Source organism: Blennius ocellaris (genome assembly GCF_963422515.1).
Source record: "Blennius ocellaris genome assembly, chromosome: 10".
Classification (NCBI taxonomy): Eukaryota; Metazoa; Chordata; class Actinopteri; order Blenniiformes; family Blenniidae; genus Blennius; species Blennius ocellaris.
Genome location: NC_137659.1, coordinates 17,296,222 through 17,320,224, shown reverse-complemented (window position 1 = coordinate 17,320,224; position 24,003 = coordinate 17,296,222). Strand labels below are relative to the sequence as shown.

At 39.4% G+C, this 24,003-nt stretch overlaps 1 protein-coding gene across 1 annotated transcript in view; it reads right to left on the bottom strand.

Moving 5' to 3' along the window:
• col15a1b (collagen, type XV, alpha 1b) overlaps nucleotides 1-22,739 on the bottom strand; it is a 42,823-nt gene extending 20,084 nt beyond the window's left edge. Inside the window, exons 1-5 of the mRNA XM_080503183.1 lie at nucleotides 22,633-22,739; nucleotides 22,309-22,373; nucleotides 1,619-1,806; nucleotides 1,216-1,425; nucleotides 880-1,032 (exon numbers count right to left, since the gene is read on the bottom strand). Of these exons, the coding sequence (XP_080359309.1) occupies nucleotides 880-1,032; nucleotides 1,216-1,425; nucleotides 1,619-1,806; nucleotides 22,309-22,373; nucleotides 22,633-22,643 (627 nt within the window). The 5' untranslated portion in view covers nucleotides 22,644-22,739. The remainder of the gene's footprint in view (nucleotides 1-879; nucleotides 1,033-1,215; nucleotides 1,426-1,618; nucleotides 1,807-22,308; nucleotides 22,374-22,632) is intronic.
• Between the last annotated feature and the right edge of the window lie 1,264 nt (nucleotides 22,740-24,003).

The window sequence follows — 24,003 nt, the reverse complement described above, 5'->3', positions numbered from 1 at the left end:
TGTGGTCATGCTTCAGATAACCCGTTCAGAGAGGGCCGGACACACTGAACAAAGCGAAATGAAATGAGGAAGACCATGTTGTGTGTTCCGTGCCAACAGCGACTGGCCGGAGCTGTGAAAGGACCAACAGTGTGAAAACACAGTAGGGTTGTTAGTAGCTGTGTGTTGCGGGCTGTACACCAGCTTCAACAGTTTGAACAAATGGCGTCATGGAGCCAGTCGCAGATATATATTCATTTTGTTTGCTTGATAACAGCATTAAGTTTAAGGGAATTGCACCATCACATTTGACATGGCGGCACATTCCTGAGTCTGAGTTTAGCCCTTGATCCGACCACAACTAAGTCATGTTGACATCTTCAACTTCCTCATCTGCTACTGATTTACTCCCTCATCCTTTCCTCCCATCCGCATCTCATCAGCCTCACAACCTCCCTCACCCTTTCCCCCCTCTTCTCTCTCTCTCTCTCTCTGATCTTTTCAACAAAGTCGGCACAAAGATGAAATAATCCCTCTTTGATGTTGACTTAATGTCACTGTCCTTGTCGTGACCAGCTGTAGTTTCCTCACTATAGGATGTTTAAACATTTACTCTTTATTACATTTCTTGCCTCCTGTTTTGTTGGCTTTATTATGATAATGATGTTTACGATGGAAGGTGGTTGTGGCTTGAACTGTCTAGAATTTCTGTTCAGATTTATTTGACTCATGAATCTGAATTAAACTATTTTGTTAAAAAAAAAAAAAAAACATGGTTTATTTTCTAATCCTGGAAATGATTTTATTACAAGCTATTTTTCACACTAACACCGCACGTTTTTAGATAGAATTAATTCCACAAACAGATTATTATGTATTCATCATCATTAATTTACTCACCACAAAATTCTCAAGCCCAGTGCTTCCCGCATTAGCCACAAAAATGCCTGAGTCGAGCGAGAAGGTGAGTTTCTCTGACCTCCGGTGGAAGGTCACCCTCTCTGCCTCGCCACAGTCCATGTAGAGACGCACTTCATCGTGCTCCACCACCACCTGACCGACAGAACAAAAGCACCCATCAGAAATGCACTGTGTTTCTGTTTTAAATCCCAGTGCTTAAAGATCAGGCAGATAAAATTATATGAGAATAAAAAAAAAAAGTGTACATTAATAGAGAAAAAAAACACGTTTCTTTCAACACTACAGAATTAACAGCGTAAAATAATTGACACTTACTGTGAACCGTGTCCATTGGTCCGTCATATCTGGGACAGTGAAGGTGGCGGCTTTGTGGCTGTGGGAAGCCTGTTCTCTGTCAGTGTAATACAGCAAAATGCTCTGGAGACCGCCACGGACTGGAGTGAGGGCCAAACCCAGCTCCACCACCTTCTGATGGGCGTCAGCGATGGCAAAGAGTGTGCCTCCCCTCGGACTGGTGGGACGCACCTGGAGTAATGGAAGGAAATACAAGAAGAGTGTGGCTTCCAAAGGTGGTGAAAGTAGAGAAACTGTACTCATCACTTAAGGAGAAGAGTAAAAAAGTAAAAGCGGAATGAATTAAACTCATAGTGGTAGATCACGATCATCAATGCCAGCCCGTTGTGTAAAATGCTAAAAGGGTTCATCTCTTCAGTGTTACCGTGACGATGATGGCAAAGTCCCGGTAGAAAGGCCCCGGAACGAATGTCTTGGCGAGTCGGCCGACGTTGGCTTCAGGCCCAAAGTTGTAGGCTGGAAAGCCTTCATAGCCAGGAGTGAAGGAGACCGAAGGAGGGAGGGGGACACCTATTAACTCTGTCAGGTCCAGATGACTCCCTGAGCCGCGCTCTGAAAGAGACGGTGAAGGATAGAGAGAGACCAACAGAGGGAGAGAGGCATGGAAAAGATCAATATCGACTCATCACAATCGGAATGATAGCATTTATTATGAGGATGTATGACATTCTTTTTAGGTGTATAATCTGGATGACCTCATTTTATAAAGGTTAAATTGTGACCGGACACTTCTCCAATCAGGATGCATGTGTATTGAAGCTACTAATTTAATGAAAAGAACTATATGCCTGTAAATTATTTTAAAAAACCGGAGCCACGGGATTACATGTATAGGGCAGAAAGCTGTGTCATGAACAACATAACGCTAGTCATGTGAAGATATAGTGATGTTACACATGAAATTAAGCACAACAGTCTCGTCGACAAGATGGTGTCATACATTTCAAACGAATTACCAAATACTAAAAATCCATGTGCCCACAACAAATAAAGGCAAAGACTCCACATGCTATAACAATATAAATTTGTATCAAGTTTAACCAGAGACCAAAAATACTTGCACTTCCACATGCATTTATTTAGTTCAATTATGTTCACTTTACAAATATGTGTCAATACAAATATATCTTTTTTTCAGTATATCCTTAGTATGAGGTTGATTGTCTTCATTTGTTGGCTACCTACCTGTGACTCTGTCACTCACCACATTAGTCTGAGGAGGTAAGCCACTTAAAAATCCTCCTGACATGACTTTAATTTGACTTGATTTGATCCTGACGCTGCCCATGCCTCACTGCTCTGCCTCATATGGACATAATCCCCCGAAACAGAAAGTGCATGCACAGTGGCTGGCAATTAGAGTATTTAGTGTGTCTGTGAAGAGATGGCTTCACATTCCCTTGATTCTCCCCACTATGGAGTCTGTCTCCTGTAGTGACTCTCACCCCGGCTACCTATATCTCCGATGCACGCCTGCACACACCGAAAGATTTGCATACAACCTAAGCGCATATCGAAACGGACATCTCAACCCACGTGAACACACACAAACGCTCAGACCAGACCAGACAGGCTAGCATGTCGGGGTCTCTAATCCATCAACCCAACCAACTGGAAACATACCTGATTAGAGGGCTTCTCTGTGTGTGTGTGTGTGTGTGTGTGTGTGTGTGTGTGTGTGTGTGTGTGTGTGTGTGTGTGTGTGTGTGTGTGTGTGTGTGTGTGTGTGTGTGTGTGTGTGTGTGTGTGTGTGTGTGTGTGTGTGTGTTGGTTTTGTTGGCCAACCTTCCCACCTGCATTTGCAACAATAAACGTGTAAATGTCCAGAGGTCCGCACGCACGCACGCACGCACGCACGCACGCACGCACGCACGCACGCACGCACGCACACACACACACACACACACACACACACACACACACACACACACACACACACACGCACCCCTCCAGTCCAGATGTGCACTCATTACTTCGCTGTAATGACTGAAAGTAACAGACTAGCTCTGAACTAAATTTACAACCAGCATGCTGACCAGTGGCCGCTTCAGAGGTCAAACTTCACTCCCCTTCTAATGGCCGGTCTTGCTGCAGGAATCTGGTCAGAGACCGACTTGGCAGCACAGACCTTGTGGTGATTACCAGTCAAAACATGGATTGTAGCCATTTCAAAATGCAGCACGGCCACGTCCTCGGCTTTACTGCTGTGAAACGTTCTCAGGGAGTGTTTAATGTTATGGGTAAAACGTGATATTTTTGGGTGTATCTGAATTTGCAAGATCATTTGAGGTCAGTCACTGTTCGCCATCACTTCGAAACACAATCACAGAGAAATGTGTAGCAACACCTTCAAAGGGTTCTTGTGGACAAATCCTGTTCTAATAGCATCATGTGACAGGGATTAAATAACACATTCAACAATATATTCATACTGACACCGCCAGGGATTTCTGGAAAAAAAAAAAAAGGAGGGGGGGGGGGGGGGGGGATATATATATATATTTACTTTGCTCATTGAAGTAATCCAAACCATTAATCACTGACATTTTCTTCATTCACTCATTCCTAAACCAATGACGAGTGTGACGGTTGAGTCTCTCCAGTCTGAGTTATAAGTCATATGAATCAATGAAGACAATTAATACAACAATAACTATATCGCTTGTTGGTGACATTCTGGATTATCTTTCTCACCCAGGGAGTTTGCAGTCAACTACGTACATGCATCAGATTTCCCCTTCCTCATTCCCCCCTCCTGAATGTAATCCTCATCATGTTGGCCACATGAATGCTTGGTCAGCTTGTGACTTATAAAACCTATATTAACGGCTCCCCCACTCTTGCCACGCACGACCTCTACACCTCAACCCTTGCATGCCAAACATTCAAACATTTTGTTTATTAGACAAACCCCTATACATTTTTGCACTTGTACGATAGAAACATTGTTTTCCACCAAGTTAATCAAAGTCAAATGAGGGTCAAAATGAATTGAAGCGGCACGAGTCAATATTTTAGATAAATATTATGCGTGCATGTGAATGGAGATGCTTGTCAACAAATCAACATAAAAACCAGTATTCCATATTTTTTACTCAGCTCGTAACATCTTCTTTTGTTTTGATTTTACTGCACTGGCAGTCGGTGAACCTCTCGGCACAGTTACCGTGCATCAGCTTCAAAAAAGCATACTAGATCTGTTCAGCACTGAATATCAATTTGTCAACCTTCTATACTGCTTTTATGCTGTAAATATATGTGATCATTGATATAGCCAGGAAAAAAAACCCAACCCAACACAACACATTCATGCATGGGAAGAACATGCAAACTCCACACAGAAAGGTAAACCCACAACCTTCTCACTATGAGGCAGAAACAATGAACACTGCACCTGCGCTGAAGAACAACTTATAAATTAACCATGAGATTTGACAAATGTGCAGTAAATGATGATTAGTGTTGACTTCAGGAGCAGTTGAACTTTTTCTTTCCTGTGCATTTTTCAATCAAAATCCTTTGAGTCAGTTCCGAATCGGTTCAGGTGATCAAGATTTGTATGGAACATTTGTGTCAGACAAATCATTCTAAACATGTATGATTGTATTGGATGTCTTCGTTTGCCTAGGTTTTTTAAAATCACATCACAGTCCCGTTTAGGGTTTGCGCCTCAGTCAATTTCTCTTTGTACAACAAATAGATATGGTCTCTTCTCTCCAATCAAAGCTTTCACACTCACCACCTTTCCAGTGTCTAAGGGGTTTGTACTGGGACCTGGTTTTGCTGCTTCCACCTCCCCTCTGCTCAGCAGGTAACACAGAGACCGACCCCCCCGGGCTGGCTGGCACACTGTCCTCCTCAGCCTTCTCCCTGTCCTCTGTCCCCACCCACGCTGTTGCTGACTCCGGAGTGTCAGAGGAGCCCGGGAAGGTGACGGATGGAGAGGTAACAGAGGGAGGAGAGGTCGTGGTGGTTCTCGGGTTTGTCCAGAGAAGGCTCCACCACTGGGCTCGCACAGGAGTGGAGAAGAGGAGGAAGAGTGTAAGAGAGAGGCGAACGGCTCCCATCCTCCGTCTGACTCCCTTCAACTGCAGCGGCAAAGTACTACACATGTGCAACACACAAGACAGGTGCTCGGTTTCCCCCTGAGAAAAGTTAGTGGCACATGTAGAGTCCATAAACATATAAAAAAAAATTATAATCCAGGAGATCCAGTGGAAGCAAACATTCTACAAGAACAACCTGTTGACCTCTTCCTGCATCCCTCTCCCTTCTTCCCTTGATTCTTCTCTTCTTCCCACTTGGTTATGGCCTCCTTTTCAGCAGCAATCTCTGCCTCTTGCTCTGTTTGTTGCTCCCTGACGTTTCCACCCTCCTCTCTCCCAGTGTAATTATTGACTCCCCCTCCTCTGGAGGGAGCCCTCCACAATGCAGCTGACTTCATTTTCTTTCCCCCTTTTCCCTCAGACAGGAAGATTAAAGAGCTAGTTAAACTGCTGCTTCTTCCCCCTCCTTCTCCACTTTTCCCCAGTCTCTCCTCCTATTTCTCTCTGTGTGAATCCTTTGGATCGCATCTCTGCATCTATTCAACTGGGTTTAGCCTTGCACCAATATTTGGACCGGAGCTTAGTGACGATATTGACCAACACTGAAAAAGACTTATTAGAAACTTCATACTGCAGTGTATAACTGTCTGATGCGTCCACCATGAGTTCCTTTTTTACTCAGGTCTACATCAGATCACAAGCAAACACTCACGCTATGAATAATCTTATATGCAATCTAGTGACAAATGCATGTTTTTTTTGGATTGTGGAAGAAAACTGGCGAACACAGAAAAAACCCCAGCCATGCACAGGGAGAATATGCAAACCCCACAAACAACCATCCAAGCCAAACACTACCCAGTTACAGAAATGTGAATATCTTTAACAATGCACTGGTGCATAAAGGGTGGGTAATATCAGAAGGTGGTGGTGATGAAGTAACAGCTACAAAAGTAACACTGCTTCATTCATCTGTTTAATATTTGAATATAGACAATCTCTGAATGACTTTGGAAAGAGGCTCAGCGAGAACTTTTATGCATGCTTTTTACTTGATGTAAGCATGTTCCTTTAGAATAACTCATTGTTTTTATTATAAAAACACAGAGGTTTATCTCGTATCGTCCCCATCGTTCAAAGTTATTATTGCCTGCCCACGGGTGAAGGGCTGGACTAAACCACCAGCAGCGTTCAGAGGGGAGAAGCTGATCGGAGGCATAAATATCGTTGAAGAGCGATACGCTCTGAAAAGTTTTATTTGGTTTGAAAACGTTTGAATTGATTATTTTAACTTTGTATTTGTCTAAATTACATAGAGAACCTAAGCCATGTTGGGGTTGAGGCGAGTCCCCTCATTATGAAGTCCCTGCTTGTGTTTTCAAGGCATATATAAAACTACAATGAATGAGCTCAGAAAATATTGTAGAGGCATGGTAGCAGGAGGATTGTTCATTGTTACGTTACATTGCGTTATGTTAGCTCTAGCATATTTAGAGCACTGCTTGTCTGTTCATTAATATGCACTGTCCGATTCAAATAGATTAATAAATGAAATAAGAATTAGAATGAAATAGTCATTGATTGCTGCTTAATGTTTTTGCATTCAATAACAATAATATTATTAACGGCACGCGCCACTGAAATTAATCTCTCAAAACTTATTTTATAATACCCTCTTTCAGTCCTTTTTTCCATCAGATTTATACCTTTGCACAACTTTGCATTAATATCAAAATAGGTTTTATTGAGAAGTGCTCTTTGCTCTCTATGAGCAATATTGTCAGTGTCTGACTGTTGACTTGCCAACGTAACTACTGCAAGAATCAGCTTGAAGAAGGAAAGGTTGGATTTGATCCACTAAGGGGATGTTGTTGTTTAGTTTCACAAAGTGCTGTCACTTTTGTATCTGTAAATGAACATCTCCTGAAAACGACATGTCCTAAATCTTAAAAAAAAAAAAAAAAAAAAAGCTTCAAAAACACATCTGAAGGCGGACACTTACAACAAAGATGATGTCGATGTGTAACAGACAACATTTGTTCGTCACCTGATTACGATCTAGAATGTTTTGATTGAGAAAAGTTGCATGGAGACATTTATGAATTACGCACTTTCTCTTCGCCGCAGCTCGCTGATGATGGAGCCGGAACTGGGGCCCCATGGCGCTGATCACAAAGGGACGCCTGTTCTGTTGTACTGTGAGTCTATAAACGTTTGGTGAGGTGCAGGGCGAGGGCTTGGAGTGCCATTGAAAGATGGGGCACTGGAGAAGGTGTTTGTTTAGGCTGACACTCTTACTTTTTGCTCGGTAAGAAGCCATATACAACATCTGAAACTACAAACAGTTAACCACTATGGCCATTGATTATTGTATTATTTGAATGTGATTCAGGGTTCCATCTTCCATTAATACTTAATATGAAGAGAAGGAGGAGAAAAAAAATCGAATGCTACGCAAAAATGTAAGCCAGATGTTATTTTTTTCAGATGATGGGCAAATCAGAATTTTAAAAGGATTGTCTAAATGTGAACTAAAGTGAGAACATAAACGACATAAGATGATGAAAGAGAAATACCCTTCCATCACTGTCAACCAAAATCACTCACTACGGTCTGATAAGAGAAACTTTGAGCCAATCAGATCAGAATAATGCAAAATGACATGTGAAGTCAGGCACTTGACATCATTCATCTGCACTGGCTTGTTTTACAAAGGTCTTGCTGGCAAACTGTTGTATGAGAAGTTGGGGGCTCTACTCATATGTAAAGGTAAAAAAAAAAAATATATATATAAATATAATGAAAGTGATTCAAATAAAGAAAAACTGAATAGAAGACACAATTCAAACAGTTTCACTAAATAAACAATACAGCCAATCACTGTCAGTCAGAAGTGACTGACTTGGGTTATAATGCAGATGATCTCACACAATCAAAGCTGTTCACACTGCAAATTAGTGCGTCACTTGAATGGTTGGAAATCTGATTGGCTGCTAACCGCCAAAAAAAAAGAAAAAAAAAAGGTTCAGGCATGGCCCACATTTCTCAGATAAAAGCCACATTGTTTTGTTGTGCTGGTTTTCTCAGCTCAACTGAGGATTATTAGGATTTGTTGGTTGTGTTGTTCAGAATGTGAATACTGCAAATCAACCAAGAAAAACACAACTTTATTCAGCTGAAAGAAATACTTGTGCATGTTTAATGTCTTAGCTGTTTGTTTTTTTTTATGTTGCAGTTTCTCGATGACTCTTTACTTTCGATTAAACCCTGAGAGAACCCCCGCTACCCATAACATAGTAATGTCTTAATTGTTGTGGGAGAAAAGGCAGAGGGCAGTATCTATTGGAGCAGATGATGGGTTTAAGACTCAAAGAAGGGGGTGAAGGAGGTAACCCCTCTTGGGGGAGCAGCTTGATTAGTCAGGGATGAGGGGGTAAAGGGTATGATGGGAAGAGGATGAGTGAGAGGGGTTCGAGTAGAGAGTCACAGGGGCCACACACTGATGCTTCACCACAATGACACCTGCGACGTACTACCAACACAGAAGCAGACGTACGCAGCATCCCTGGTATGCAGGGTATAATTGTAACCTGTTAACCCGAATCCACCAACTGCTCTTCCGTCTCCAGCCTTATTAAGCTGAGTTGCTGTAATGACAAAGGTCATAAATGACAATGATTTGTCTCAACATACTGTCGTTGTAGCTGTGGTGAATGTGTTTGCTCAGGTTTACATTTACTCCACCATCAGACATGCAGCGGCGTGAATGTTCAAGATTATGGCCTACATCTAAGGTTTAAGGTTCACTCTTATTTAGATTTGACTCATTGATGGAAATATCTGACATTATAACTAATGTATGTTCGACCGTATAGGTTTTTATTTGGTGTTATACAATTAATGAATATAAAATGTTTCTGCAGAAAAGAATAAAAACAGCTTATTAATTATGAAAATTATGATGAAAATAAACTGTATACCAAATAAACTTTTAAGAATATCATTTAAAAGTTTCAGTACAAGAACTTGTTTATTATTTATAACTGGAGTTTTGTTTGTTACTCAAAGAAAAACATCTTGTCCACACAAAGCAGCAACACAGTACTTTACAGTCAATTCATCGGGAAACATTTATGTGATTAGACTGTTTTCTTTAAATAGTTTTAATAATAATATTAAAGAAATTGTACTAATGGATGAGAACATGAAAAGCACAATTTACATTGGATTAATTGGTATCAACAAGTAGTAAAAGGAAAGGAGCCACTTCTATGGACTTTAACATTCGTTTGAGTATTTTTAGATCTTATTTTCATTTTTATAGCCTCCATACTGACCTCCATTTAGGGCCTCTGGATTCCAGGGAAGAGTAACCCCTTCACCCTTCACCTCTGTCTCACTTCCTGTCCTACCTAGAAACCACACTGACAATAAACCCTAATTGGTTTACTGTCACTAACAATCCCACTGGGACGCCTTAAATTAATCAAAGGAAACCCAATTAGGTTGCAAAAATCACACCCTGTATGATCAAATTCCCCTTTGTAATCATTTTAAAATCACTTATTGGGTCTATTGGGTGATTGAAAAATACAAACAGGACCAAATTTAATCAGGTCATCACAAATCTGTGTAATACATCGATATGGTATAGATGTAATACAAAAAGACGACGTAAGACATCAAAACTCAAAATGCATTCGAGTTTAATAAATACAGATGAAATGAAAACAAACCCATTGACTCAGAACCTCTGCCGCCACCTGCTGGTCAAATATGGTGAAAAATGTGAACCGTGTGAGATGAGAGATGACATACTCTACTCATGGGTTGGAGAATTCACACATCTCATGTGGACCAAACCAGAACTCTAATAGAATGACGAACTTCAAATGATGGTAATTATTAAATGTCACCTTTAGCTCAAGTACAAAGATGTACATTCTGAAACAGCACTATGGAATTAAACATGAATCATCTTATCTTGAAGCCTAAACAGGTAGAGTACTCAGTGTTGAATGAAAAATAAATCCAATTTCAACATAGTAATATTTTTAAAGGTGCATATTTGTGACCACCCACCCCCCCCCCCCCAAAAAAAAAATGCAGAATAAGAAAATTTACTGGAAATACATATAAAGTTATACGATAGTGAAACTATAGCTTCACTAAAATATACTCAAATACAAGTAAAAGCACTTTTGTGGGAAAATGCAAGGAATACACTTCGATTAACAGCTTTATATTTTTTTTTTAACATTATTCATTATAAATTATTGGCAGATAATGATGTTATTGAGTCATTTTTAGGCTTTAAAAAGACACTTGTTGTTTTTTAGTGTGTAATTGGTGTTTGGGCTTTTTTGTGGTGCAGTCTTGTTTTGTTTTGCGTTGATACATTTTCTTAAAAAGAAAAAAAAGACAGTTTGACAAAAAAAGTATTTAGTGAGTGTCCTACTAAGGGTTAAACTTGGGCCAATTTAAAAAAAAAACAAGCAAATTTACATGTAGAATTGAATATTTTTTGTCCTGTTTCTGTTCCATGTGTTTGTGTGGACAGTTGTCAACTACCAGTTCGAGGGAACATGTTTTTAGCATTGTTTTCGTCTGTAAAACAAAATATTTGCTGAGAACTGCATTTTCTTTTTGGGGAAAAAAACAACTCACAAAATCCATTTTAGAGCATCCACTGTGCTTTTAAAAAGCTTTGCATGTGATATGTTACATTTGTTTGTGCACGTGTATTATACTGTGATGCAGAAAGTCGTTACTGACTCGTCTTCTTAACCGACTCATAGTAAACACCTGAGTTGGCGAGTTGCAGAGATCAACAGAGAGCGCCTGTTCTTCATTAATGATATACCACACATGCACATTTTCAGACACTCCAACATATGAAGCAAGCAGTCAATGAAACCTGTGTTGCAAAGGGTTCTCTCTCTCTCTCTCTCTCTCTCTTATACACCTCCCCTTCCCACCTCCCCTCTCTTCCGCTCCTCCTACAATGTGTTTTCATTTCATATTTCTGTGACGCTTTCAGTCACTAAACATCGCGGCACTTCTGTAAAGCTCTTATTGGATACAATGAACAAGAAAGGCTGCAAAAAAGGTCCCAAAACGTAGAGTGGCCATTGATTTGTGACTTATTCAATCTTTTGGAATGAACATCCATAACTTGACTGATAAAGTTGTTTGTTGAGTCAGTGTAGTGTTTCAGGACAAAAGTGCAAATGTGGATGTGACTGGGGAAAAACTTAATGCATATGAAAAGAAAAATACGAAATGTCAAACCCTATAAATATTTTAACCGATGTGGATTTACAGCATTGTGTAAAAAAATGTATTTCGGTCTTAAAAAAAAACAAAAAAACTTGAGAGTTCCTTTGTTAATGGAAACAAGCAAAGTGAGTGAGCAGTAGTTAGATCAGTATTTGCACAACAAGTCTTTGCCTTCATAACATTATTTCCTCTCAGTACACTTGGACATGAACCATCGAGACTCAATGGAATCTGTCTTTCTTCTTGATGCTACAGTTTATTGACACTGACTGCCTGTTTGAGGGTTTGTGGCTGAAAACATCAAGCCAATCAGATACTTTGATGGATAAGGACATTTTAGAACCTGTCTATTTTTACACAGAACTGATTTTTATTTTCTTCAGTTCAGCACTCATGGAAATCTGGGGTATAGACATTTTGAATAAGATACTCAAAATAAACACGTATTAGCTAAAAAAAAACACACAAGACCGGAATCAAATTCAATTTGTCTCAAAAGTGATGAGTTTGTCAGTTAGTTTGTACTAGTTGGTGTCAGAGTCCGTTATAACAAGAACTCCACTACAGGCATGTAACTCGCCTGGCTTGTAATTTACAACTGCATCACTAAGGGGCAGCAAAACTTTTCACACACTCAGACGCATACACACGCACACGCACACACTCGTTCTGGCCATGTACACACTTTAGGCTCACTGGTGACCGTGGGACAGCCTGCGTTTGTCTCATCAGGTCTCCTTTGTGTCCCTATCCACAGGTGGGAGACAAGGAATGTGAGGAATGCCAGAGAAGATGATGGACGTGCACGGACACACACTTGCACGCACACATACATGCTCAAGCTCTTTTAACCTCAGGCTCCCTGAGGCTCCCACCTCAGACAAGACAAAGGGAGACGACCTTGCAGGCAAAAAGGGCCAGCGTGGCCTGGGAATGGGTTAAATCCATCAGTCTCTATTAGCTGTCTCCTCAGTAAGTTCAAACAACACAACGTTAGCAGCCAAAATAGAGCAGACAAGGCTGATGGCGACCAAAATACCAGCAGGAACAGCATTAATCTTCTTAATAGTTTCAATCAAATGATACCAGCATACAGTCTTTCCTTTAAACCTAGAAAACAAATGGTGCAAAAAAAAAAAAAAATACTACAAAAATGCAGCAAAGATCAGCAGGTACAGCCTCCTATTATTCTGTTTAGCTCAAATTAAAAATAAAGGGAAAGGGACTCTACCGGAGATTGGTTGCACAACTTTAGACTTTTATCCTTATAGTAAATCTACATGCAGTTCTGAGACAATTAGCTTAATGTTTTTAAAAATAGGTTTATTTTGGGACTAATTGTGTTGGGTTGATTGAATATAAATACAAAAAAATATTAGAATAATGGAGATTTACAATAGCACTGAGCCAGGGACTGAGCCTTGAGGCACCCCGCCGTAAACTAGAGTAATGGCAGCTACTTTGAAGCAGGATTTCTCAGCGTGAAAAATAAATACTAACAAATTATAGGATTTATAATGGCATGGTGACTGTGAGTCATTCATATAAACTTTCATAGCAGCTTTGTTTAAGTAATTTTGTCTTGAAAGAAGAAGTTTATAAACATAGAGTGATCACAAACTGCTTTTTAATTAAAAAAAGAAATATACTTTGTAAGGTCACATGAGACTTTTGAGACATTGAACTGATTCTGCCAATACATTCAGTAGAACTGCAGTGAACATTCCGGTACAATATGGAAAAGTGTGTGTGTGTGTGTGTGTGTGTGTGTGTGTGTGTGTGTGTGTGTGTGTGTGTGTGTGTGTGTGTGTGTGTGTGTGTGTGTGTGTGTGTGTGTGTGTGTGTGTGTGTGTGTGACAATGGAGAGTAAGTGACATCAAACGAGGAGAAAAGAACGTACTGGGAGGCAGAAACCTTATCAGGTGGAGAGTTTGACCTGTGGGCAGGATTACCCCAAACACTTGACCTGCCCACTCAGACACATACCAAAGACGCTATAAAGGCAGGGTAAGTACACAATAAGAGTTTGATTTTGGCTGCTCAGATGTTTAATTGCTGTTGACGAGATAAATGTTTAGCAAAGGATGTATTACTGGTTGTTATCAATGTGTAACAACCGATTATATAATTGCTGCCAATAATGTAATAATGTTGGCCTTCTTAAAATATAGTAAAGCCCATGATGTCATAACTTGTCATTAGTGGTCAGGATATTTGCACGATTAGTGTAATAGCATTTTGCCAATGAACTACTTATTATATGACTAAAATAGCAATGAAAAATCTAAATGTTATACCTTCAGCCAATAATAAATAAATAAAACAGTATTTTTTCAAAATATAGCCTTTTTCAGGTTCCGTGTGGTTTTCTTATAGGTATAGAGGATGGCACAGTAGTCATACTCATTCTTTAAAGATACAAACTTTGCAGCATTTTCTCTCAGTTATGACTGTAATACATTTTTCATTATTTTATTACATTATCAGCAAGTTGGAATGTTATTGACTTTATGAGAGTCTCAATTATTATTATGTAATTATTATTGATATTATGTAATTGGTCATTATCCTATTGGTCAATATTACATTAATGGTTGTTACACAGTGGCAACCACTGTTTAACAACCACTAATGTAATATTACGTAATAATGTAATATTGACCAAAACTGAGTTCAGGACGGTGTCCCTATATTATTGTTTGTGATTGTTCTACATGTGATATTGACAGTAGATAATAAAGTATTTTCTTTTAGTTTAAGTCTTAACAAGCTGTAAGCTATCCTTTATTTCAAAGCATATCTGGGGTCTATAGTAAAGTGGCACCGTGTGTTGATCTTTCCATGGACTTTCGGGCTCTTAAGATGAAGGAACAGGCGTTCAGCCAGTCACGTTACAGAAGCCATGGGGCCAACATAACACATCCCCAGTTTGAGACACAGCTGATCAGACAAATCAGGAATGTGGTCAAGGGCAAATTTAGTTTATTTAACTGTCATTATCTTAAAAGGTTTTCCTCCCGATGTTAAAGTGATGTAAATCTAACAGAGCAGGTCACTGTGCAGACCTTGTTTTGGAAACTAACCATGTGTAGATGCCTCTTTCAGAAAACATCCCTGAAGACTCAAGATTACATCCTATCTGACATTTGACCTCTGAGTGAAGGTAGTTTTTAGGTTTTCCCTATGTCTTACTGCGACTGTAAAATATATAGACGGAAGTAGATACAGACACAAGGTGCAGCTATGCCCAATAATTTACCTCCAGTTTTCCCTATTTGTTTATCCATTGTATTGTATTGAATAGAATAGAATAGAATAGAATAGAATAGTCTTTAAATATATTTTGCACAATAATTTATTACTGCTGAAATGATGATCAATAATAAAGTCTAATATATACAATTTCATTCTATTGTCAAAAGGTTTTGCTATTACTCAAAGCCATATATATAAGTTGCAAGCAAGTGTTGAATGATTTATAATGACCTACTTTAATCATACAAAAAGTCTTTATAAATATATGCAGTCGTCACCTAACATATAGTTACATCTAATAACATGAACTTGGAAGTCGTTAGATCCAAGCCATTAATATTTGGTTTCCTACTGTGAGAGATTGCTTTTACAATTGGACCATGTTTTTCCCTTTGTTGGCTTGTGTTTTTAAGGATTTGTGAAAATAATGGCAAAATACAAGCACTGCTCTTCAGACTTCTCATTTAACACCATTGTGCATTGTTGTACTTTGCTCATTTGGCTTGAAAAAGCAACTTTTACTCCCAGTACATGCGCTTTGTCGCCTCATTTGAATAGAATTGAATTGAAAGACAGCTGTATTGAATACGATTTTGTAATCCTTTCACACAAAAGCCCTGTGAGAAATAGCTATAATATATACACTTCTAATATATATACCGGTACTTGTTTTTTTTTTTTTATTATGAATCATGAAACATGCAGTTTTGACCAGTTTTACACTGAGATCATGTTATGCATGTGGCTGTATAAAGGAAGTAGACAGACTTCAGAAGCTCCTCCAATGCTACAGATGAACTTTTGACTTCAAACACACACATGCACCAACACACAGACACACACGACTACGCAATGACACACTGAAAGGCCTTCAGTACACTGCTGTTCAAAGCGTGCATTGTTTGGAGTCGTGAGGGGGTCAGATGTGAACATCTGCAGGGGGACAGTTTCCATTACAGCAAGTGTCCATGACCATTACCCCATCATGCCGTGCACCACCTCCCCTCGCCCCCCTCCTCCATCTTCCAACAGTGACTTCACCTCAGATACACCACAGCCATCCGGAGACAGACCGAGGGCACGAGCGTGTAGATCTGCAGCCAAATACGTATGCTTTTGTTTTTCGCGCACTTCCTCTTTGTATTCACAGTTGGAATCAGAGAAAACAACCACAGAAAGTCACAGAGGGTGGAAACTTGATATGATGCACAGCGATTTATATGTGAAAAGTTATTCATTAATTAGAAAGCGCGTGTGTGTGTGTGTGTGTGTGTGTGTGTGTGTGTGTGTGTGTGTGTGTGTGTGTGTGTGTGTGTGTGTGTGCGTGTGTGTGTGTGTGTGTGTGCGTGTGTGTGTGTGTGTGTTGTGATGTTTGCTTAGCTGTAGCTGTTGCTCACAGAGCCTCTTGCTTTGGCTCGTCTCCTCCTCCAATTCGAATGTCAATGAAACACAAAGGAGGCACAGTAAACGAACAAATTCTGTATGATTGAGGGAAAAAGTGGGATTATCGCAGTCTTGGTGTAGGAGGTGGCTCTCTCTCTGGGTAACTTTCATTTTTGAGACAAGATGTGTTGAGAGTATTATTTTTATTTAAATTAAACAAATTCAATATAATTAAAAAGTCAGTTGTTTTGTTAATGTTTTTCTACACTCTTAACAAATAAACTAAACATTTTTCAGACATCTTAATTGTGATTTTGGCTCACGGCTACATATAAATTGGAACATGGTTGCTTCTAAAATAGTCCCATATTTGAGATAATGTATATATGAAGTTAAACTTTTGCGAATGTAACAGAAATGTCTTCAAATATTTCAGTTTCTGAGTTGCACCTGCATATTCACATGGTCCGTAACGTTGTCTTTCTGGTTCGTGCTGTGATGTGACACCCAATTGGGAAGGACAGACAACCTTCAGAAAGAAAATGTGACAGGAAAATATTATCTCATATTTGCGCCATGGTCCCTCTGGCAGAGTACCATCTACTGACCTCCACCCACTGAGTATCCACCACAAAAATGCTCATTGTTCAGAAGTGCATTTGGCGAATGTTGCACAGTCGGCTGTTTTCTACTCAGTTCTTCTTCTGTTTGTGTTTTGAGGGAATGAACAAATGTCCAGGTGGAATCCAAATGAATTAAGAATTCTTTCTTCTGGAAAAATGTCTCACACGCTAAAACTGGTGTCTGCGAGTAACTAATGCATTCAAAACATTGATTTAAATCTGTAGCAAGATGATTTCTCACAAAAAAACAAAACCATAAGCATTTCTACGTACATGCAAATCCTTGAAGCAAATCAGTGTGCAATTATGCAAGTTATACAATAAGTGTTTTTAACTAAAAAAAATGTTATCAAAATATTCGGCCTACGAATGACAGTTATTCTCAGTTTTCACATTTACAGTCCAAACCAGTCCACAGACACACAGTGGACCATAGTCAACAAACTCAGTTAACTTGTGAATGAGATATGTTTTGTCCATAAATGTTCTCCCTAACACAAGGACAGTGGAGACATATCTAGGTATGTCTATTACTGAAAATCAAGGTTTAGGATGTCTGTTGAGGGGTTTTATGGACAATGTGAATCATTCAAATCCATATTTTTTTTTATCACTTTCACTAAATATGAAAATTGAAACACCTGCATTCAGCAAGCAAATTGTATATAATCATTAAAATATAAACTGACCAAAACATATTACAACAATGTATTCTATTACTGTCACGTAATCTTACAGTCGCTTACTTTTTGTTTGATTCCTTTTTTTGTTACTTTCTGGCTTTAAAGTGTGTTATCTATATCAATGAACTGATTTGTTTAAAATGTAAGACCTTTTATGTAATTGCAGAATTAAAACATATTAATGCATATTAGAAATATCTGTGCCGCTACTTGTAGAAACTTTCCCTGATGAATAGCACATTGTTGTAATCAATTAATCAAAAATAAGATCAACAAACACTGAACAGGACAAAAAAAAAAAAAGAGAGAGAAAATGAAAAGTGGTCTGAAACCAGCTCTGCATGCATTCCTGTGTGAGGAACACACAGGTCAGGTAATTATTGTCCGTCTGCCAAGTAATTACCGACTGATGCCATCTCAGTGGCTCTCGAAACTCACTTTCATCTTTCCACACGGGCTTTCAGCAGACATTTAAATACATTGGGCAGAGTCTAGACATTGGTTTTGACTGTGAGCAAGTCTTGGATACGATGGTGGGCTTTCCAAGTGAAATGAAATGAAATGAAAGTGTGTGTTTCACTTACAGTAAACGGAGTAGAGCTATACATTTGCATGAGCTGAAACACTACAAAACTCTCCATGTGTTCATGTATTAAGGTGCATGATAAAGCTAGATTTTGGATCTGGAGCCTATGTTAAATCACCCTACTAATGTGTATATTGTATATACACTGAGACACTGTAGATTGGTATTGACCTCCATACAGTACATGCGCTTCTATAGAAAACTGGAGCAGAGGTAAATCAGCTCACATTGGCAGAATGACTGCAGCCCGTATCCACATGAAATCAAGTAAAAATGGGCCCAAAGGTGTGTAAACTTGAAAAATGTAGTATGATATACAACAGTGTGTAGGAAGAAATGCAGCATTGGGCAATACTCACAGCACTTTGTTGCTAAAACAGTATATTTACTTCAAAAACCATTTTCAATCTTTTGGCTGCTGTGAAAAAATGAAATGGCATACATGTTTTTCTTTGCTCCTTTTCGGTGCCTGATTTTGACAAATATCTTCAAAGCTTGGACGGTCAGTCCACATCTGCCTGTCATTGTAGTGCAACAGCATTTTGAAATATAGCCAAGGTGATGTAACATCACACTTTAGTCAAAAACATGATTGCATCGTCACAACTTTAATATTGATAGCTTTCTATAAATCATAACAAAAATATATGGAGATCCGAAGTGTCGCTGTGGATGGTCCAGTGCTGATTCTGGACTTTGGCCTTGTACACAAGGACTGCCTACAAGTACTTGAGTTTCCCTGCAGGTTGAAGTTTAGACAAGGCAAATAGAGAACATCATCTTGAGTTTTCCAATGAGCTGTTGAATGTTCATAAAACTAAACTTAGTTTGTCAAAAACATAAAGGTCTGGCAATGACGGTGTATAATAATATCTTAAAAACAAAAAACAAAAAAAAAAGACCCAAAGTCCCCTGAAAATAAACACAACATTTAGGCCCTCTTCTCGTTTCCTCAGTAGGTAAAAGACTTTCTTTGTACGGTTCATGCCTCAAAGCTGAGACAACTTCCAGCACACACACAATGACAGTGAGTCACAGCCAACTTTTTAAATGGAAACCATGGAAACTGGGCGCTCAAACAACAACAAGAGAAGACATATTTTAACGTCCATACGTCACAACCATTGAAAACTGTCAATACAATGACGAGGTCCATCAGAAAACAACGTTTGGTTCAGTTCCTTTGCAACCATGCAACTTTTTTTTCTTTTTCTGCCGCCCTCATTTTCAACCACAGCACTCTCAGATTTCCTCTAAATGCCATGAGAACCAACGAACAAGGACGACATCATCTCTGCAAGCATCGAATCATGGAAAATATGTAAGTTAGACCATTTTCAACGGAAAGTCCAAAGACCCCAGGAGAAACGCCCATTCTTCTTTTAAAGTTTCCAGTCGGACATTCCCCCCCCCCCCCCCCCCCCCCATTAATTTCCCACACAGGACTGACGGTTACACACAAACGGCAATGACACCTTTTACAGTTGCTCCATTGTGCCCAACTGTGTTCAAATCAAACTCCCTCTGTGTGAATGAGCACATTCCAGCCCGGACGCCGCTCACTCCTCTAATATATCCAAGACATTTAGGTACAGGATCTTTCATACAGCTCACTTGCCAGGTTTCAGACTCATAAAACACTGAAGGGAGTTTTTTTTTAAAGTTTTTTTAATGCAAAAACATCAGAGACCAAATAAGGTCAAGGAGTGGAAACAGTTCAGGGTGCATGGTGGGAGCGAGCCAAATGAATGTGAATAAGCAAATAGATCCATGGCTTTTCGTGACATCAGAAAAATTGTGGATGACACATGGTCATAACGGGGGATGTCAACGCTAACAAGGCCGAAATTGTCAAGAGTGAAAAAAAAATGTCCCTCGGTTTTACTGTACAGAGGAAACTGGTCAGAAATAGTCTCCTACTGGGCTCACCTCGCAATCATTTATATTGGCTAAACATGGAATCCATTCAGAGCAATTCAACCAACGGTAAATGGAAAGTGAAGGTTCCTTGAGCCAGAAATGAGAGTGGAGGTTTTTTTTTTCCCCTTTCTTTTTTTTTTTTTTTTTTTGAGCGAGCTGTAATGTGGAAATGTAGAAAACAACAAGACCAAAATTTGTTGTGAGCTTACAGCATACTAAAAATAAATAAATACATAAAACGTAGATAGGAACATAAGTAATGCATACATTCACACCCATGAGGATTTGAATTAACCTTCAAAAATGGAAACAAGTACATTTTTGATTCAATTCTGTAGAGAATTCTTAAAAAAGCAGAAAAACTTGAATGGTGGATGATTTGAAATTTACTCTCAGTCACACGAGATACTCAGATGTTCAAGTTTCTTACCATAAGTCCATACGGAAGGATCTGGTAATGGGGTTTTGCCAGTACATCAACAGAGCTCCACAGAGGGGCACTCTATTTATTTGAGCTAATCTGAATAATTACGCAATTTCACAGACATTTTCTACCGATTTACATTTTTGTTTTCAATAGGAAAGCTTGCTCATAAAACATTTTAGTTTCTATGACGTCAGATGTTGCAGCCTCATTTTAATGGTTGGGGGCTGAAATAAGCGTTGCTCTGCCAATAACAACATCATCACTATGCAGTTGTTGCTTTGGGTTTAACATATGATTTAGTCACAAGGTTTCCCTGACGATCACACGCCTTTGGCAGTTCACATTACCAACAACAACTGCTCTTAATGTGAGAAAAATATATAATTTAGTTGGGTCCTGTTCTCCCAATGTCTCACTTCAAAGTTCAGCTTGAATCCACACACCTCACACACACACACACACACACACACACACACACACACACACACACACACACACACACACACACACACACACACACACACACACACACACACACACACACACACACACACATCCTCACCCATATATGTCAATCACACAACCAACCACTGTAGGGCATAGGAAGCCCCTCGCACCATTACCATACAAACCGTTCACCTCTCACCCTGGTGCAGAGTTTGAGTTGTCGTCAACAAACACACACAGCATAAAGAGGGCAGAGGAAGCCGAGTCTGTTGGCAAACAAACAATCTCTTTCCTGCAGAGCTGTATAAGAAGACCCTCACCATGGGTGGTGTGGGGGGGGGGGGGTCCACTGGATGAAAACCTCAACAGCGGAGGTGTGAGAATGTAAATGGGAAGGAAGGGCTGAACCGTACGTGGGTGTGTGAGAACAACCTTTTCCGCTGTCATCAGATAATTTAGTCGTCGCTCCAAGATATGAGACCAGCAATTGAAAGCTGCTCCGGAGGCACAAAAAGAGCAATGTGGGAGAGTCCATAGGGCTTAAAAGTTGGGATATTTCATCGCTATGAAAGACAATTAAAAACTCAAATGGGACACAAGCGTCATCTCTCTTTATCACGTCTGACAAAACAGGTGCATTTTTACTTAATTCATTTTGATTTCTCCAAACGTACCAAGCCTGGAAAGAAAAGTTGCATTGATTACAAAATAACTCATCAGAACCAAATAAAGAAAGCCATGACTGCTGTGAACCACGTGGTCTGAACTGCTTTCTACTTTAAACAGATGTCAGAGTAGGAGTAGATTTAAATGTGTACTTAATAGGCTCTTTATCTTTTTCTTCCCCTTGATATAGAGGTAATACTAATCACAACTTTCTCTTGTTGCTCGAGTTGCAACCACATTTCCTCCCCTCTGTGCATGTGAATAATCAAACAACTGAACGATAAGTAAATTTTTTTTTCCTGTCTGTAGCATTTAGTGTGAAAAATGTTGGTAATCATAATTTCCTCTGTAAAAACAAGTAAAGTAGAGCAAACCCTTGGGCAATGAAAATATAGGCATTTAAAACACAAATATAAATAATAAATATCAGCATCTACAGTGACTGACTGTTACACTTTGTGTTTTGCACATAACGTCACATATTTAGCTTGGATGTAGTTTATATTGCTGCAGGTTCAAGACATTCTCGTTAAAAGAATCAGCAGAGTAGATTCGGTAACTTCGTCTTCAACTGTTCATGTAAAGCTGGTCTATATCATCAACACAAGGAAATAGCCTTAAATTCACACTTTGAGCAAATGACTTTGCCCTTCAACTCTCCACTCAAAGATTCATCGGCAGGATGTTTGTTTACAGAAACAATGTTGACACAGTGCAGCAGCAGCAGCATGAATCTTACCTTCTATAACCTGCAGGGCAGAAGCCAGCCAGCACAACAAGCAGAGGTACGGAGCAAAAGACCACCTGAAGAGACACATCAGGCACAAATTTAAAGTTGTCAAAGTTTTAAATAGTCATAAAAACATTAAAAAAAAACAACACAAAATGTTGCAATACATTAGGGTCAATGTTGCAACTGGAGGATATAGAAATGTTTTTGCACCAAGAGAAAATGATCAAATTAAGGTTGCTCAAGTGCTTATGAATGAATGAATGAATCGTTTGTTAAAATAATAGTCTACATGTTGCCATTTTCAATGCAGGATATCCTGATGTTTCTTACCCTTGAAACATTTTATCGAGTAAGTGAATAAAAATCCAGCTTTGAAAGTGAACTGCAAGTACATGTGTGAGATGAAACTCCAGCAAACTCCTCTCGGGTCCCTCTGCCTGACTGTGGCTCAGTCAGAAGCCACACTGCGCCTCTCTCTCTCTCTCTCTCTCTCTCTCTCTCTCTCTGCACAAAGACTCTCTCAGTTCTGAGCTCAGTGACTCTCAGGACCAACACAGTTCGGAAATTTGACTCCACGAAGAGGTTAAAAAAAAAAAATCCAACTTACTCAGAAGACCCTCTCTCCAAACCTGCTGCATCAGACCATTTTCTTTTGTCTGTGACAAATTAATTACCGGTAGGCATTTTTATTTGAAGTTAGAAATAGTTTGGATATATCTTCTATATCACTACATTGATATAGTGATAACTATAATTGATATTAAATGTTCAATAGAGTTTAAGTTTGTAAGAATTCCAAAAATGCTCACAGTGAATGAAATAATAACAAATGCAAATACCACAGTTGGTGTGACTTGTCAGGTGGCCCCCCGAGGCCAAGATTTGCTGACCATCCCATGTCCCATTCAGGTTGTATTATGCCCCCACCCTGTAATCATTGCAAGTCCCATCAACCCACAGTGTAAACAACAGATGTCAACTTCAGGCCATCTTGCCCACGGGGTCAACCAGTAAGACAAAATGACATGATCTCTCATCTTCACGTCAAATAAGCAAGAGATTTTGATTTGTTATTTCATAAACGTGAGAATACTTCCTCTCTGTGCAAAACCTTTTCTATTTCACTGAACTCCCGTTATCTGGAGGAATCGTGTTCTAATTTGTGAACACAGTCCGTCTTTCAGACAGTATTACTAAATATGTTCAACTGTCTGGACCAATCAAATCAGTCCAGATCTCAGCATTGTGCAGTCTGAGGGCCACATGCGGCCCTTTGGTTGTCCCAGACGGGTCCGCAGGAGGCCCATGAGGAGTAATCAAATCAGGCGTAAATAGCTTCTTTTATTTTTTTGGTAGTTGTGTCTGCATTGCTTTTTCAATATAAAAGGTCAGTGATTGTAGGAAACGTGAGAAACAAAACCGACAATTATAATCCTGCGAACTTGTGTGATTACAGTTTTAAAAAGAGGAAAATCAAGAGTATTTAAAAGACGTGTGGACTTGGGCAAATGTTGAATGAGGTCAAAGGTGTGTGCCAAATCATCTTATGTTGTTTCTTCCATTAATCAACAGCCTCAATGTGTCACTGTGAAGATATTTCTTTCAACAACCAGTAAAATTCCTTTTTTAGAATGTTTTTCTCCAAATGTGAGTGAATGAATCGTTACACTGACCCAGACAGTGCTGATAGTTGTCTATACA